The sequence below is a fragment of the Nansenia antarctica genome, assembly GCF_963989245.1.
Source record: "Nansenia antarctica genome assembly, chromosome: 5".
Taxonomy (NCBI): Eukaryota; Metazoa; Chordata; class Actinopteri; order Argentiniformes; family Microstomatidae; genus Nansenia; species Nansenia antarctica.
The window spans coordinates 8,259,883-8,277,382 of record NC_137690.1 but is presented as its reverse complement, the minus strand read 5'-3'; the positions used below and the strand labels follow the sequence as shown (position 1 = coordinate 8,277,382).

The following is a 17,500-nucleotide window of genomic DNA, read 5'->3' as shown; positions in this document are numbered from 1 at the left end:
GAGGAAGGAGAATGACTGGTCCTGATGGCATTTCACTGTGGCTTCCGGAGAGGAACACATCACATCTTTCATCACTCACTCACGCACACACACTGACACATGACACCCGCATGCATGCATGCATGCACACACACACAAACACACATACACACGCACACACACACACACACCCGCACAGTCTCTCACCAGGCAAACTTTCAGGCAAACTTGCACTGCTAACTTAAAAGCCTCTCCCTTCAACTACTACAAGGACTCAATTGTATCTTAGAGCTGAAAAGCTACACAATACTGGATATACCGTATCTTCATACACAACACTGGATCTGAATCCATTAGAACACCTTTGGGATGTGGTAGAACGGGAGATTCACAGCTTGAAAGCGCACCTGAAGAATCTGCGGGAAATGCATGATGCAATCATGTCATCATGCACCAGAACCTCAAAGGGATGTTTCCGACATCTTGTGGATCAATCAATCAATGCCATGAAGAATTTAGGCTGTTTTGAGAGAAAAGGGAGGCCCTACCCAGTATTAGTATATACAAATAACATATATATATATATATATATATATATATATATATATATAACATAAAGTTCACAAATACACTTCTTATTTAATTAAATAATAATAATAATGAAAAAATAAATCTATTTGCAATGCAAATACACTTGTCAATCAATTGTTGGAATGTGGTATTTATTTGCTCTAGGCACAGGGTCGGCCGTAGTCAGCACCCCTAGGGCAATTAGGGGTTAAGTGCTTTGCTCAAGGGCACATGCAACTCCCTCCAGAGTCAGGGATCAAACAAGCGACCTTCTGATTGCTAGCCGACTTCTCTTATGTCTAGGCTACCGCCGCCTCCTCTTATTCAGAAACAGTCTACATGTACAATGTACAAGTAATGTATACTTCTGTTTGTTTTGATAGAACACCCAAACAAAGATTATTTTGCCTGAAATAAGGAAAATCCTACAATTCCATCATTTCTGAATATATCGTCGTTTTGTGCAGAGAAGATCAGATACAGATTTCTCTGTGCTGCTGATCCATTATTATTTCCTTTTCTACTGCCCACACACGAAGGAAACTGTTTTACAGTATGTGGCAGGACCACGGGGTATTCCAGAAGGCAGAAACGATGCAAATATATCCACATAATAAACAACGTGCTAAAACCACGATATACCACCCCAGATGTAACACCCATGCCAATTGATGACCTTCTAGGTACTCACTTACTATACAGTGTGTGTTGAGTTTTAATTAGATCCCTGCTCTCACCAAAGGACACCAGGGGAGGCTGGTGGAGGTATAAAATCAGAGGACGGGCTCATTGCGACGCATGGAACGGAACAAGGAACATTATACGCACGTGTCCGATACTGTACCGTCTCTCATTGCCGTGCATTACAATGAGGGCCGCCCCTGGAGGGTGTGCCCGTTGGCTGTTCACAAGAGAGAGGTTAGCCCAGAGATGTGCAGATCATTTCAATACAGGGATTACTGTATTCCCAGCTACCTCGCCATAATCTCTGAGGGGATGGAGAGAGGAAGCCGCAATCATTATAGGCCACGTTTCAGCTACTCTAGGCCCTAGAGCTCTTCATCCCCTATGGCTGCAATGCTATCTATTATTAACGCCACCATTACATTGATAAGACTTTATCTTGTGAATAGTATTTGTGTGGTGACTGAGGTGATTAAACTCATCTCTGAGTGGTGAGGAATCACAGATGAAAGGGCTTCCATTAATGCATTACCTCAGCATGATTTCTTGAGGTGACTAATGAGTCATTTAATTACTCTGGGAAAGCGTTATGCAAAGGCCTCTGATGTGTTTCATGGAGAGTTCAATGTTTATACCATTTACTCCAGCTTGGAGCTGTTTGTTTACTTTTAGAGAGTAGTTACAGAACTTGGATAACCTTGAATGATGTACTATACATCCCAATGCAACAATAGTTGCTGTGACACAGCATTCATTCAAATAAGATAACATTCAACAGGGTTGCATTGCGCGTCAATGCTGAACAGAGAGAGATGAAATAGAGAAACAGGCCGAGAAACAAACAATGAGTTTGGCCTGATGAGTTCCTGGCCACTAAGCAAGGAAATGTTTAATCAGACGTGAAGAGGAGAGTCAAATGAAAAAGGATTAATTAAATAGAATAAAGTCGATTGAAATCATTGGCCTCATTGCTTTGATTTCTGTAGAAGGGGTAGTTAAGAGCACTGACACAACTTGAGTTAATGGCACCGGCGTGAGTGCCATAGGCCCATATGCCCCTTTAGTCATGAGTGGGTGTCCCAATGAGTGGATAATGAAATAGCCATGTTTCCAAAGCACAATCACCCCAAGCTGCTGTGAGACCCTCAACGCTGCCTCTGATTAAATAGAGTGACAGACATTTTATACACAGGGACAGCAAGCCAGTCAGCTAGAGAATGTTGTTAGAACGCCCAGTTACAAGACTAGGAGACAACACTGAATAGGAGAACATGTCAGAGAGGGAGAAGGACACAACATTTGTTGTCGAGGTAGTTATTGTCATCTGAAGAACTTTGTATCTGCTGAAAAGAAACACGGCTGTTAAATGCGAATATAGCCTTTCTTCCTTTTCCATCTTAGTGCAGACACGGTTCGCTGTATTCCTTTTGGCTTCTAAGTTATATAATATAACATAAATGTTTGCCGCTTCAATGGCATGGTGGACCTTGAAGTACTGAGGATGAATATGGAACAGAGACTACATTCAAACTCCCACTGTATTGTTTGATTCAGCGTTTAACACAGATGGAGTGACAGAAGGATACAGGGTTGTTCTGTACCATTGATGACGGGAGCTATAATGTAAATCTGTTTCTATGCCATACATATAGCAGAGACAAATATGAGGGATTGCTTTGTTTCATATTCTGTACAGATGCCTTCAGCTATTATGTCCCTGTAATTGTATCATACAGTAGATAATAACAATAATAATAATAATAATAATAATAATAATAATAAATCATAACCATAATAATAATCATAATCATAATAATAATGATAATGATAATGATAATAATGCATTTATTTTGTATAGCGCTTTTCTCAACACACTACATTTCATCAAGAGAACTCCCAATGTGGTTTGGGAATTTGCTCCACATAGTTGCAGTGGAGAATGCCCATATATAGGCAATATATAGTCATATATATTGACAATATGTAGATACAGTTGTCACTGCTGCAGTTGAATAATAGATTGAACAGCTACAGAATGTGAAAGTTCAATATGACCATTATATGAAACATCTTAGATGTTTTATCAAGGACTGACAGTAGGCCTATGTCAAGATCACAGACATTATGAACTCTGAAGCATAATAGAAAATATAGAGAACGAGTTTTTACTAAGATATGATATTCTCCAGATGTTTATTTAATATGGAGAGCTACTACATTTTCTCTTTTCCCCCTTTCGAGAGGAAATGCTTTTCAGCCGATCATCTGATTTGACTGGTATATTTGTCATCCGCTATGATAAGGGATCAGATTCCCATGTAAAAAACCCATTAGTTTTCTGTTACAGTGGGAGTCTGATGGATGGGCACTCAACACAAGGCCAATCACTGTGTTTAAAGCCTCACATCTTTGAAAGTAGTCTACCTTTACAGGGGGCTCCTCACGCCACTTCCCAGGGGCTGAGTGTCTGAAATGACCATAAAACTCTGTGAGCCAGACAGCCTGTAATTTGCCCAGCGAGCACTCCGCCGAGGTATAATGGAAAAACTGGTGGAAGCTGCTGTGCAATGTGCGCGTCTCAATGTAGGAACACTATTGTCCAAACACTCAGGACACCTCTCTAAACTTTAAATTACTGTGTTTAAACTGTCATTGTCTGAAAGGGGCTTTTGCTCCTCTAAAAGAAAGAAAAGAAAAAAAAACTGTCCTCATCGCTCAAGACAAACATTCTGGTTCAAACTGTTTCCAAAATTCTGACCGATGAACAGGAAGCCCACACAGGAAGAACACCCAGGGTTGAGTTGTGTTGAGGAACATGTAGAACAGGGGAGGTTGATGTTGTGGCTGTGGCTGTGGCTGGGGGCTGTCAGTCGGTAAGTATCTCTCCATGTCCTTCTAACCATTTATCCTCTGATGGAAGATTCAAGGGAACAGACCTTTCCTTCCACTTAGAGAGGAAGCAAATGAGTGTGTGTGTGTGTGTGTGTGTGTTGTTTTCTGTGTGTGTGTGTGAGAGAGAGAGAGAGAGAGAGAGAGTGAGAGTGAAAGAGAGAGAGAGAGAAAAAGAAAGAGAGAGAGAGAGAGAGCAAGAGAGAGAGGTGTGTGAAGCGGAGAGCCCCTTGTTTCTGAAACAAGGCTTAGATGTGATGTTAGCAGCGTGTCACGTTGAAAGGCTCTCTCTGTGATTTGATAGGGGGGGGTAGGAGGAAGGAGGGATGGAGATGGAGGGAAGGTAATGAAGTGAGCCAGAGTGGGTCTGCTCTGCTCTCTCGCTCGTTCTCTGGCGGGTCTCTCGCCTCGCAGGCCCGTTCTGTGCATTCAGGCTACTGCGGAGAACGTTACCTCATCATTTTTATCCAGACAGAAATTCTCAGCCTCGGCACTTCTCATTGAGAAGCATGGGGATAAAACATAACAAGCATATTATGCACAATATTCTGTTGCGCTCATGTATTCTCAGATATAGCGATAGGATAACAGAGATCAGAGTGCTAGGAAGAGGGGTGCCAATGAAGTGGTACATTTTTCTATTGGCCAACGCCAAACGGTTCCTTTACATTATTATACCAAAGCCTCTTTAAAGAATGCTGGTTTACTCTGTTGACGTCTTGGTGACGGCTCTTTGGCTGCTTTTTTTCAATACGGAGACCAACGCTGCTTCTTTAGACAGGTCAGCTATGGGTTTTTTTTGTCACTGAAGTTTGTAGAAATATGTTGTGCGACCATTTGATTGTTACAAGTTGTTGTAATCAGTCCTAGCCTTCCTAGCCTACCATTCTAGTCTCACACAGGTGTTGCTAGGGAAACGGAGCAAGACAGATGCAATCTAGCAATGCCACCTAGCAACAATGTCAGTAATACTAATCTATAACCCAGTGGTAATTGGTCACAAATGCATCCCCGCTGGGACTAGTACCATCTTCCCTGTCCCCTGCAAAACCAATAGTAAATCAAGTGAGTGTCACATCTGTACAATATAACATCTCTGATTGGACCAACAGAGCATGTTACCAGGCAACCAGTTGTTAGTCGAATAAAAAATCTATACTGGGTAAATCAGGAAGTTTAATAACGAAGATATAAGGAACAATGTGAAGCTCATTGGCACCACTCCTCTAATAAAACACCCTGACAAAGATACTGGATATGTCATGTTAAAGTGCATCTCAAAATTCTCAAGGTCTCCCAAACATTCCACCATCTACCCAGAATTCCACAGAACTACAATTAGAGTCATGGGGGACAACTTCCACTCAACATGTAGAGAAGCATTTGTTGCACTTTATTTTACATCCTAGCCTCCAGGAATTACCTGTATCGACTCATACATTATTTAATGTGAGAAAGTACCAGGAGGTACTCATTAATATCATTAATAGGACATTATCTCCTAGTAAATACTGGTAAGTACCAGTGGAGAAGGTACTGTAACATAAAGTGCTAATTAATCATGTTCTAAAGTTGTCTTAGACTGCTACTAGACTGTGTGTGCCGAGCGAGAGCGAGAGAGAGAGAGAGAGTCATGCTCACTCTGGGGCAGTAGCCTGCAGAGTCACCTTTGACCTTCAGGCTGTGAGTGGTCGGGTCGAAGCAGGACAGAATGAATAAGTCACTGGTATGGAGAGAGAAAGAGAGAGAGACGGAGAGAGAGAGAGAGAGAGAGAGAGAGAGAGAGAGAGAGAGAGAGAGAGAGAGAGAGAGAGAGATAGAGAGAGAGAGAGAGCGTGCATTGTGGTGAATCACTCCGTCTTCACAGGGCAGCAGTGATGTGTAAAGACAGGAGCGCTGTGACTGCGAGTCCAATAAACCTACTTAACTGGATTAGCGATGACACCCTGAGGGCCTGAACACACTTAAAGCTCTTATCACAAAACACACATAAACAAAAAAACAAAAAGGAGGAGAAAAAAAACCACTCCTTTTATCAGCTCCCTCAGTTGAGAACCGAGTTGGGTAACGAGTGAGATGGCCAAGATAAGAGCAAAAAGGCTGACAGGGGTAACAGAATACATTGCTACCGGCAGGCAGCGACACAAATACTGTCCCTAACTGTGTGTGTGTGTCGCATGACACAAACCATAAAAACACCTCACCACTAGACCAGGCGACGTTATCGTATCGTATTGCGATATTGTTTCCCCTGGCACCTGTAGGCACGAACCAGGAAGAGATGTCGACCATCATCGTCATCATGGCTTCTCCATTCTTATTCGAGGCACAGTCACAGCCGTGCCGAGGTAAAAGGGCTCCACTTTTAGGTTCTGTTGTTGGGGCTCTAGTTGAGTTTTGTTTGTGTGTGTGTGTTTGTGTGTGTGTGTGTGTGTGTGTGATGCAGGTCCAGACTGGCTGATTTCCACATGAACTGCCTGGTGACTCAGCACACGGTCAGCAGCTGCCCCAACGAAGACAACTACCAGGCCTGCCTGGCCTCCTACGCCGGTCTCATCGGTTAGTGTCTGTGTGTGTGTGTGTGTCTGTGTGTGTGTGTCCTTGTGTGTGTGTGTGTGTGTGTGTCCTTGTGTGTGTGTGTGTGTGTGTGTGCGTGCGTGTGCGTGTCCCATCCTCTCTGATTCCCCTCCACCTCCACACACATTGAGTGGAAGTGATGAGGGAGAGAGAGCCGGGTTTACTTAATTAAAACGTTTAATGACCATCTGTTTGTTCATAGTAAATGTTCTTCAAAAAGTACAGGGGAAAATTGGCCACTGCAAAGGCATTCTTCTGCTCTAGACAGATGATAGCACCTTAGTAATGTGACGGCATTGTTCGGCTCAATCGAGGAGGAGATAGGGACACAAAAGAAGTCCGGCACAGACTATTTTCGATGAACTTACAGCGCATTCCTCAAAGCAGCTCAGTAATACCTTTCCCATTACCAAAATGTCAGTTATTGAATCGTCGATGGTCATATTCAATGCAGCAGACATTCTGGACTGTTGGCTGAAATTCCATTATGCTCGTTAGAAGGTTCTGGAAAGTGTGATATTAAACAAGCTAGCCTCAGGTAATAGGATTTCTATGCATGATGTCTAGATGGACTCTCCACATCCAACAACAAGCATACCACAGTCAGCCGGTTCACCCCCCCCCCCCCGCCCCCCCCTCCCACATATTCATGAGTAACACGCTGTTATCCTCTGTAGCCATCCTGTTTACAGTAAATGTAGTCCATTACCATCCATTAGTGACCTTCTGCGATTGGTCTGTAATGTGGCTATATCACCACCTCTGAAGGGACGGACATGACACCTAATTACGTGGACGGCAGCTACAGCAACTGGACCGTGTCCCCGTGGTGCAGCTGCAAAGGAAGTGGCAACCAGGAAGAGGAGTGCGACAGCTTCCTGCGGGACTTCACAGACAACACCTGCCTGAGTGAGTTGATGCATGTGTCTGAGACGCACTGGGATATAGAACTGATATGAAACCAGCCGGTCATTCAATATTAACCACACGCTCCCCGCGTGGACGCTGCGGCGCCGCTTCCTGTGAAACTCAGAGCGGGCCGGGTTGACTCTGACGCTGCGTTTAAGATTGTGGTGGTTTGTATCTCATGTCTCTCTTAGATAACTGTGCAGTAGAATGGTAGTGTAGAATAGTTGGCATTGTAGCAGCTAACTCTGTCACTGTGTTAGATTAGATCTATCAGTATCAGACAGAATGTTCTTTGCCCCTGTCTGCCCATTGTGTAAGGGAAAAAAAGTTACAAAAAGAGAGAGAAATAAACAGTAAGAGTCACGTCCGCTCAACTCATCTCACCTCAATACTCCTCGATTTCAAATTAGAATATCCATGTCATCACATCCATGTCACCATTTAGTCTTAGATGTTTAGTGTTTCACTCTCAATGAACTTTAGAAAAGGCTGTGTGTGTGTGTGTGTGTGTGTGTGTGTGTGTGTGTGTGCGTGTGCGTGTGCGTGTGTGTGTGCGCGTGCGTGCGTTCAAACACAAGCCTTCTCGAGTATCGTTTAGTAGTGGTAATAATACCCGGAGTCCCACACAGTGGAGATCAAGCATGCAATGTCATCAGAAGTACAAGACACCATTACCTTTTAACATGTCCCATTGTGTGGGGTTATGCTTTGAGACCGTTTCAATAGATTGCTGTGGTGCGGGTTTTAGCTGAGTCCGCAGATGAGGGATGAGCCTTGTAGCTGAAGAGGCGGCTTGAGAAATAATACAGAATGCAGCATCTCCTCTTTGCAGTCAAGAGGAACCGAAAGATAAACTGCCATAGATGGGTCTTGAAAAGGGTGCGGGGGATGGAACACTTACAGCCCGTATAAACAGCATGCATATATGTTAAGATGTATATTATCCAAATTGGATTCATCTCGGTTTCTCTGCAGGTAGCGGCAATCGGATATGCCCACGGGTTAAACCTTATCTGAAGTCATTAAAACATGGGATTGCTGTCAGCAATGAGCTTAATCACCGAGTAGAACATTAGGGTGCTGTAAAGCATCCGTTGAAGGAGCCCTCTAGCCAACATTGGTGATTTATCACTGTATTCCCACTGCTAGCACCCTCTCAGGGTGATGCTACTTCACCAGAAAACAGATGCATAAAACAACTATACTACTTGACCAGCATCTTATTGCCAACATTAAAACTTTAGCTGAAATTGTGAGCATAATGTTTATCATAGCTTTTAGAGGTATTCGTCCTAGATCTACTGTATGTCGTAGACCATAAAACAAGAATACGACTTCACCGGCATGCTGTGTCAAACGTGTACACATTTCAACTGTAAATGTTCTTTATATCTTTGTTATTCATATTCTTTGTTATTCGTCGTGGTTTTGTATTACATTACTTCCAAGGTCCAGACAGTGTATACTGTACAAAGGAAGGCCATTGTATGAGTTCTAAAGGGAACCTCTGTGTGTGGGTGTGTGTGTGGGTGTGTGTGGGTGTGGGTGTGTGTGTGGGTGTGGGTGTGTTCGTGTGTGTGTGTGTGTGTGTGTGTGTGTGTGTGTGTGTGTGTGTGTGTGTGAGTGTGTGCGTGCGTGCGTGCGTGCGTGAGTGTGTGTGTGTGTGGTTGTGGGTGTCAGTGTTGGTGTGTGCGAGTGCATATGTGTGCCTTCCCAATTCCTCTTTTCATTTGTCCTTTGAGAAAGGGGAGAATGCCATTTCTCTTTTGTTTGAAAATGTTCTGAATCTGATCAGTCACATAAATCTATTCAAAGTCATTTCTGCGCAGTGACCTTATAATGGAGGTGGTTGCCAAGCAATTACACGGTTTGCCTTCTTTCTGCCTGAACAGAAAGAAACAAGTGTTCTGTTTAAATGGACATGCCAAGTGAAAAGCTACTTTGTCCTGGTTTACCCTAACCTATCAGTAGAGCTGACTGGAGATGTATCTTTCACTGCCTCTCTCCTTCCCTCTCTCCCTCCCTCCCTCCCTCCCTCCCTCCCTCCCTGTCTCCCCCCGTAGAGCATTTTGTTGTGTTCTCTCTATAAGCTCATTTATTTGCTTTTAAAAGATGCCATCTCGCAGTGGTTCTCCCCCTGGATACTTACTGGCAAACAAACAGGCCTCATCAACTGGAGAACAGACATTACTGCACCATTTGGTCATGTTGTTGTTGCAAATTCACCCAAGCCTATTCGCTATTTTGGAAGGGTCCTTCTGAGGTCCTTCTGAGGACGTTAACCAGTGAGTCTCTGGTTTAACATGTTCATGATATTCTCACATACGACTCATATAGGTAATACTATACAGTTGGTTACCCGTTAGTTTAAGGTATTGTTTCCATTTGTGTAGTCTTAGTATGAGTATTTACTAGGTATTTATTAGTAATATGTGTTACTAATGTATGTGGTAACAATGGGTATTTTCTTGTATTTACTTTATGATTCAATGATTATCTCTTACCAAATGAAGGCGCTTGCTACTGTACAAAGGCTGTTACTATGTAATTATCATGATAGCATGTAATGCCAGTGAACACATACCTGGTGCATTGTGTAGTGTAAATAAAGCGCAACATTATGTTTTCCATAATGATAAATATGATAAATATGTAAATATGTAAATATGTGTTCCATGAATCTGCAGGTGCTTCAGCTGTCCATTGATCATTAGGAGTCTAGAACTAAATAGTCGGAGACACAAGTAACCTCCTAGCTAAATAGTCAACTGACAAAGTAATGCTCTAGACGAGAGCATGTGTCGTCTAGCATGACTGAGGCAGCTGAAAGAACAACTGACGAAGCGAACAGAAGATCCAGCTTATTGGATCAGGCGACCGAAAAGATATGGGCAGGCGACCAAAAAGTTGACTTAGGGCTGTCTGTTTGTCTGGCTGTTACACGGCCCCTCACTGGGTCATGAGACGAGTCCAAAACAAATGACTTGACATTCTTCATCCCCACAGGAAATGCCATTCAAGCGTTTGGTTACGGAACAGACAGCCTCTTCCACAAAGCTGAGTCTGTGCCATTGAGCCCCTCCGTGAAGCCAGGATCAGGGACCTCCGTCAGCACCTCTGAGCCTCCCTACAGCCCCAACGACGTCCAGCCGGGGGACGAGGCCGACAACAAGGTACAACTATGGATGTATGCAGGCAGGCAAAACACGTGGTAGTGCATTGAACCAAAGCATATTGAACCAAAAGCACATTGAACTGCACCTCTGTATGAAGCGGGCTATAGATCAAGTCTGAGGCAACACCACCATGGGGACTAAAGCAGTCAGAACTCGTAACCAGGTTTGGTTTCTGGGTTTCTGGGACAAGTCCACTCTTCTTGTGCTGCAAGATAGCATTTGTTTATTTACTGACGGTTGAGTTTGATTTATTTTATTTTTTTCACTCTGTAAATATTATTCTGGTTGGAAGATGAATCCAGCAATTACAACTTGTCAAACTTTCATTTTAGATTACTTGGGGGAGTGTTGATATGTCTCCTCTTGGCTAAAGGCAGGGTGTCTTTAGTCTGTAGTACATGTCACCATCGCTGAGGACCACACCAGATGCTGATGTTGTCCAGATAGGAGAACTGTTACGCTTCCAGGATGTAAGGATGTAAAAAAATACTACTCTTCTTGTGCTGCAAGATAGCGTTTGTTTATTTACTGACGGTTGAGTTTGATTTCTCTTTTTTTTTTGCTCTGTAAATATTATTCTGGTTGGAAGATTAATTCAAAGATGCATCCTTAGGTCATACATCCTTAGAATTAACGTTTTCACTTATCCTTAATAGGGCCCTTTTCACAGTGCAACTCAAAGCAAAGACACCAGTGGTGGTGGTGGTGGTGTCGTCGGTGGTAGTTGTGGTGGTGTTGGTGGCGAAGGTGGTGCTGGTGGTGGTGATGGAGGTGGTGGTGATGGAGGTGGTGGTGATGGTGGTGGTGGTGGTGGTGATGGTGGTGTTGGTGATGGAGGTGGTGGTGGTGGTTGTGATGGTGGTGGTGGAGGTGGTGGTGGTGATGGAGGTGGTGGTGATGGTGATGGAGGTGGTGGTGATGGTGGTGGTGGTGGTGGTGGTGGAGGTGGTGTTGGTGATGGAGGTGGTGGTGGTGGTTGTGATGGTGGTGGTGGTGATGGAGGTGGTGGTGTTGGTGATGGAGGTGGTGGTGGTGGTGGTGGAGGTGGTGGTGGTGATGGAGGTGGTGGTGGTGGTGGTGGTGGTGGTGATGGAGGTGGTGGTGGTGGTTATGGTGGTGGTGGTGATGGAGGTGGTGGTGGTGGTGGTGGTGGTGGAGGTGGTGGTGGTGATGGTGGTGGTGGTGGTGGTGATGGAGGTGGTGGTGGTGGTGGTTATGGTGGTGGTGGTGATGGAGGTGGTGGTGGTGGTGGTGGTGGAGGTGGTGGTGATGGAGGTGGTGGTGGTGATGGAGGTGGTGGTGGTGGTTATGGTGGTGGTGGTGATGGAGGTGGTGGTGGTGGTGGTGGTGGAGGTGGTGGTGATGGAGGTGGTGGTGATGGTGATGGAGGTGGTGGTGGTGGTGGTGGTGGTGATGGAGGTGGTGGTGGTGGTGGTGGTGTCGGTGGTAGTTGTGGTGGTGGTGGTGTGGTGGTGGTGTGTCGGTGGTAGTTGTGGTGGTGGTGGTGTGGTGGTGGTGTGTCGGTGGTGGTGGTGATGGAGGTGGTGGTGGTGCTGGTGGTGGTGGTGATGGTGGTGGTTGTGGTGGTGGTGATGGTGGTGGTGGTGGTGTTGGTGGTGGTGGTGATGGTGGTGGTGGTGTTGGTGATGGAGGTGGTGGTGGTGGTGGTGGTGGTGGTGGTGGTGGTGATGGAGGTGGTGGTGGTGGTGATGGAGGTGGTGGTGGTGGTTGTGGTGGTGGTGATGGTGATGGAGGTGGTGGTGGTGGTTGTGGTGGTGGTGGTGGTGATGGAGGTGGTGGTGGTGGTGGTGGTGGTGGTTGTGGTGGTGGTGGTGGTGATGGAGGTGGTGGTGGTTGTGGTGGTGGTGGTGGTGGTGGTGGAGGTGGTGGTGGGCGTGTTGTTGTCACTCTCATTGTCATGGTTAATATAGAGGCATGTATGATTGTATGTTCCACCCCATGCTATTATTTTGAGAAAGATTGACACAAAGATGTTGAATGCTCAGCAATTTCATGCTTTCAGACCCATTAAATGGTCATCTCTCACACCTCTCAGATCGTCTGCTATACACAACCCTCTTTGTGATAAAATGGTATGAGGGTGAGAATTAATGAACAAGCTTCACTGATAACAATGACGGTGGGAGGTAGTCAGGGGTGGTGGTGGTAGTGGTGTGTGTGTGTGTGTGTGTGTGTGTGTGTGTGTGTGTGTGTGTGTGGGTGGGTGGGTATGGGGGGGTGGGAGCTGGTGGAATTGCTTTCTCCAAAGGTTCTGTGTGTATGTCAGTATTGATGCACCGCTCTGCGCCTCTCCCGCTGCACTGCAATGCTTAATTTATTGTAAAAATGGTAATTAGGAAACAATAAGACGTGTGATTACTCAAGCAGGAAGTTTATAATTAGAGAGGGAGCCGATGGGGACATTTTGGGCGGCCCTTCGTTCTCCGGCATCTATGCTCAGCAATTAAAACTTGTCAAACTTCCATCTTAGATTAATTGGGGGAGTGTTGATATGTCTCCTCTTGGCTAAAGGCAGGCTGTCTTGGTCTGTAGTACATGTCACCATCGCTGAGGACCACACCGGATGCTGATGTTGTCCAGAGAGGAGAACCGTTACGCTTCCAGGATGTTTGATGGCTGGACAGTGTCCCCCTGACACTTGATAAGTGATCTGATGTGGGGTGTAATAAACAAGGCCTTCAGGGAATTACTCCAGAAGCATTGGGGGGGGCGGCTGTGGCACAGGAGGCAGAGCCGGCGTCTAATGATCGCAAGGTTGGCAGATCGGCGGTTCGAGCCCCATCTGGCCACATGTCGAGGTGTCCTTGGGCAAGACACTGAAGCCCAAATTGCTCCCAATGAGCGGGCCGGCGCCTTGCATGGTAGCTTGCCGTGAATGGATGAACGAGGGGCTATTGTAAAGTCCTTTGGAATAAGGTGCTATATAAGTCAATCCATTTACCATTTATGGTAACATTTATTCCAGAAGAATTGGGAAGTACTGCTGGAGTTCAGTGCCCTCTCATTTCAACATCACTGTATTCAAAGTTGTTACCAAGAGGGACTACTAAGCTATGCAAGTTGGTTTACACTTAAGACTCACAAACCACATTCCAAATAGCAATGACATTTTTAAAATTGTCAAGGACACTCGTTACTTTGTTCAGTCAATAACTATGTGTGCTGAAGCTGTGCTCATTGAAGATTGAAAGTCTGGAGATAACCAAAAATTACCGGCTTTTTAGTTGTTTGTACTGTATATTTAAATCCAGAATTGTTGTTGACGTCCCCTTGTAATTGTTTGCTATTTACAAGTGACTGAGATAATGATGAGCTGTCTATGAAGTCTGTGTAGTTTCCCAGTGTGTGAGTCACAGATAGCCAACTGTTTCCCCAGACTCAGTTTCTGCGGGAGGCTGATTTGAATTTAAATTACATCTTAACAGGTTTTTAAGAGAAAAAAAGGTGGCTTAAATTTTGATGGTGTGTTTTGGGATTCATCTATTATGTAAGGCTAGTATTATATTATTCCTCCCCTCACCCCCTCTCCCTTTTTCACAAGCCAATGTTTCCTAGAGTGCAAGGACTACAATGCAGTGTGTTGATTTTCACCTCAATTGAATGTAATTGATTGCGAACCAACACTAGCCAGCCCAGGGTTACTCAATAACCAACAGCCCTGGGAAACTCAACATTTGACCAAGCCCTGATCGATACTGAAGAGTATTTACCGTCGCAATGTTTAGCTACTTCCAGGGTACTAAGTTAATATTCTGTTTCCATCAGCAATACCAATGTGTGTGTGTGTGTGTGTGTGTGCGTGTGTGTGTGTGTGTGTGTGTGTGTGTGTGTGTGCGTGTGTGTGTGTGTGTGTGTGCGTGCGGGTGTGCGGGAGTGCGTGCGTGTGAATATTGGCTTCGGACAAAGATCTGGACTCATGTCAACAGGCTGCTGCCACACATCACTGCACCTGCTAATTAATTGGCTTTTAGTCGCGGATGTGTTTGCTGCATTGTCAAGCAACCGATTTTTTTTGGCAACTGTCATTTAACCATTTTTCTGAACACTCAAACACTGACAACAAAGCACCACCATAATAAATGCAGCACATTTCTCTCCCCTGAAATCTGTGCGAAAACATCCCTCACTCCTGCTAATGTGATTTACTGCTGTTTCCCAGTTTTTTCGAGAACTGTTTGTCCATGTTGTGTTGGGAAAAGACTCTTACAATTTAAACAGCAGTAGTTAATATCTGACTGGATGTTTTCTCTGTGTACAGGGAAATGGACCCAAGTGCAATCTCTCCAAAGGAGGCTACATTTGTGGAGACGAGGTAGAGGAAGGGGATGAAGGAGGGAATGTTTCATGTTTCTCTTGATGTGTTATATTGCGGCGGGAAAATGGGTGCCTGCACAAATTGTGGAGGCTGCAGTTACTCAGAGGCAAATGGTTTTTGCTAGGTGTTAGAGGAATCACAGAAAATTGAAAAAGCATTCAGAATGCTAAGATTTTTTTGTATGAAAAAGCACATAATAAGGCCATTGTAGTGTGGGTTTTAAGAGAGCAACAACTCTCTGGGGTGCAGCCTGCAATATCTAGAACAATCTGTCCCTGCTACTCTCCTCCTGTACTGTACTGTACTTTGGTAGTCTCTTACGCCTCCTGCTTTTGTCCATGGTGAAATCGCTGCATGATGGCTTCTATGGAGAGAAGATATTGTGTCTGATATTTGGTATTTTATTTGATGTTCTGCAATCGACAGTAGCTTTTATGTGATGTGATTTGTTGTTGGGGATGTTTTGCTTTTATCAAATGTGCTGTTAGGGTTCTTCCTACAAAGTACGTTTTAGAATGTCTCCAGACCTTTTTTTTGGCACTTCCTAAAAGGTTTCTCAGATTTTGTTGTTTTTTGGCACAGTTTTTGTTTTTCTATCCATTTAAGTTGCAGTGGATAAAGTATTTCTCCCTTGAATTCAACAGCAGGGTTGGTCATTTCACAATCTAACCATTGTGCGTTGTATTCCACCTACCCAGGCCTTCCCAGAGTCCAGCAGTGGTTACGCAGGCGGCCTGACCAGACCTGAGGGCGATCCTGGAGATAGCTCACCCAGCGTCAGCGCCTGTGTCTGGGTGATGCTGCTCGGCCTGACCTCTGCCCTGGCCAACCAAGCCCTATAAGACTGCCTGGGGGGATTGTGTTTGGGGTGGTGGGTGGGTGGCTGTGTGGGTGGGTGGGAGAGGGAAGGGGGGGGGTGGTTACCAGCAACAAGCTGGCCCCAGATGCAGAGGTGTTGCTGAGAGCTTGTTTTGGCTGTTCTGTTACCCAGGCATCAACGTGGTATTTATGAAGGAGCGGAGGAGGAGAAACAACACACAATCGGAGTAAAAAAGAAAAAAGAAAAAAAGAACTGAACATATTATTTATTTGATGTAACATTTTTGGGTTTTGAGGACCACGATGATCAAGATGATGGGTGATTATGGCATTAATGGACCCCTAACGAGGAGCCTTGGAGGCTGATCGCTATGATTGGCTGTCCCCTTCAGAGACACTGGAACATGGAAGACCCCAAAGTACTACTTCAAAGACTTCTGCACTCCTGCCCTGAAGAGGGGAGAGAGAGAGAGAGAGAGAGAGAGAGAGAGAGAGAGAGAGAGAGAGAGAGAGAGAGAATGATAGCGAGAGAGATTGAAAGAAAGAGAGAGAATGAAAGAGAGACAGAGAGAATGATAGAGAGAGAGATTGAAAGAAAGAGAGAGAGAATGAAAGAGAGACAGAGAGAATGATAGAGAGAGAGATTGAAAGAAAGAGAGAGAGAATGAAAGAGAGACAGAGAGAATGAAAGAGAGAGAGAGAGAGAGAGAGAGAAATAGAGATCGGCTGTTAGTCACACTTTTTTCATCTTGAAACAGTGCTTGACTTGATGGACAGACCTAAAAAAAAAACATTGTGTTTTCTGTTTAATGCAGATCCAGAAGAAATAAGTTACTTTTTTTCTGTCTTTTCAAATGTGTAAATCTAAACTCTACTCAGTGTATGTTGTGTTGGTATAGTAACAGTGAACATAATCTAACAGTACAGCTCTTTTATTTGGGTGCTCTATTTTTTCAGCAGACATACTACATGACATAAAAAAAAAAAAAGATGAAAAAAAAAAAAGAATCCAAGACGACAGCGATATTTTAACGGTTCTCATTGGAAATGTTGTGGTTGATCGTGGGCGAGAGTAAACATCTGCCCACACATGTGCATACCCCTGTCTGTGTATATAAACAAACTGTTTGATTTCATTAAACCAATGTTACCTATCTTAATGTACATGGTAATGTTGACATGACGGATATGCGTGGTTGAGTTGAGAGAACAAAGTACAGTTTGAGGGCAAAGTTGACGACACATGTTTTATGAAAACTAAAAGATGCCGATGATGCTGATGGATTGCCTTCATTATCTGCGTTTATTTTTTTTGTCTATTAAAGGTTTGATCATATTCAAATAGAATGTATATAGGGATGGCATTAAAAATTAGCTCCATTTGCTTGGAAAGTAATGATCTGTGTGAATCAATATGATTTATGGACTACAAATACACATGGCCTTACCTAGCCCCTGTTCCTTAGTCTCTAGCTACGGTACATTCCAACTCAAAAAACGCTAAAAAATTTACCAAAAAATCAATCAATCAAATGTGTTTACGTGTGTCTCTCCACTGCAG

At 44.4% G+C, this 17,500-nt stretch overlaps 2 protein-coding genes across 2 annotated transcripts in view; one reads left to right on the top strand and one right to left on the bottom strand.

Annotated features, from left to right (window-relative positions):
• LOC308157706 (GDNF family receptor alpha-2-like) overlaps window positions 1-15,962 on the top strand; it is a gene marked incomplete at both ends in the record, with an annotated part of 39,895 nt that extends 23,933 nt beyond the window's left edge. The window contains 5 exons of the mRNA XM_080531314.1: window positions 6,569-6,681; window positions 7,468-7,608; window positions 10,615-10,781; window positions 15,064-15,117; window positions 15,819-15,962. Coding sequence (XP_080387440.1) covers window positions 6,569-6,681; window positions 7,468-7,608; window positions 10,615-10,781; window positions 15,064-15,117; window positions 15,819-15,962 — 619 coding nt within the window. The remainder of the gene's footprint in view (window positions 1-6,568; window positions 6,682-7,467; window positions 7,609-10,614; window positions 10,782-15,063; window positions 15,118-15,818) is intronic.
• Window positions 1-17,500, bottom strand: part of lysmd3 (LysM, putative peptidoglycan-binding, domain containing 3) — a 341,091-nt gene that overhangs the window by 176,868 nt on the left and 146,723 nt on the right. The gene's annotated exons all lie outside the window — the stretch shown is intronic.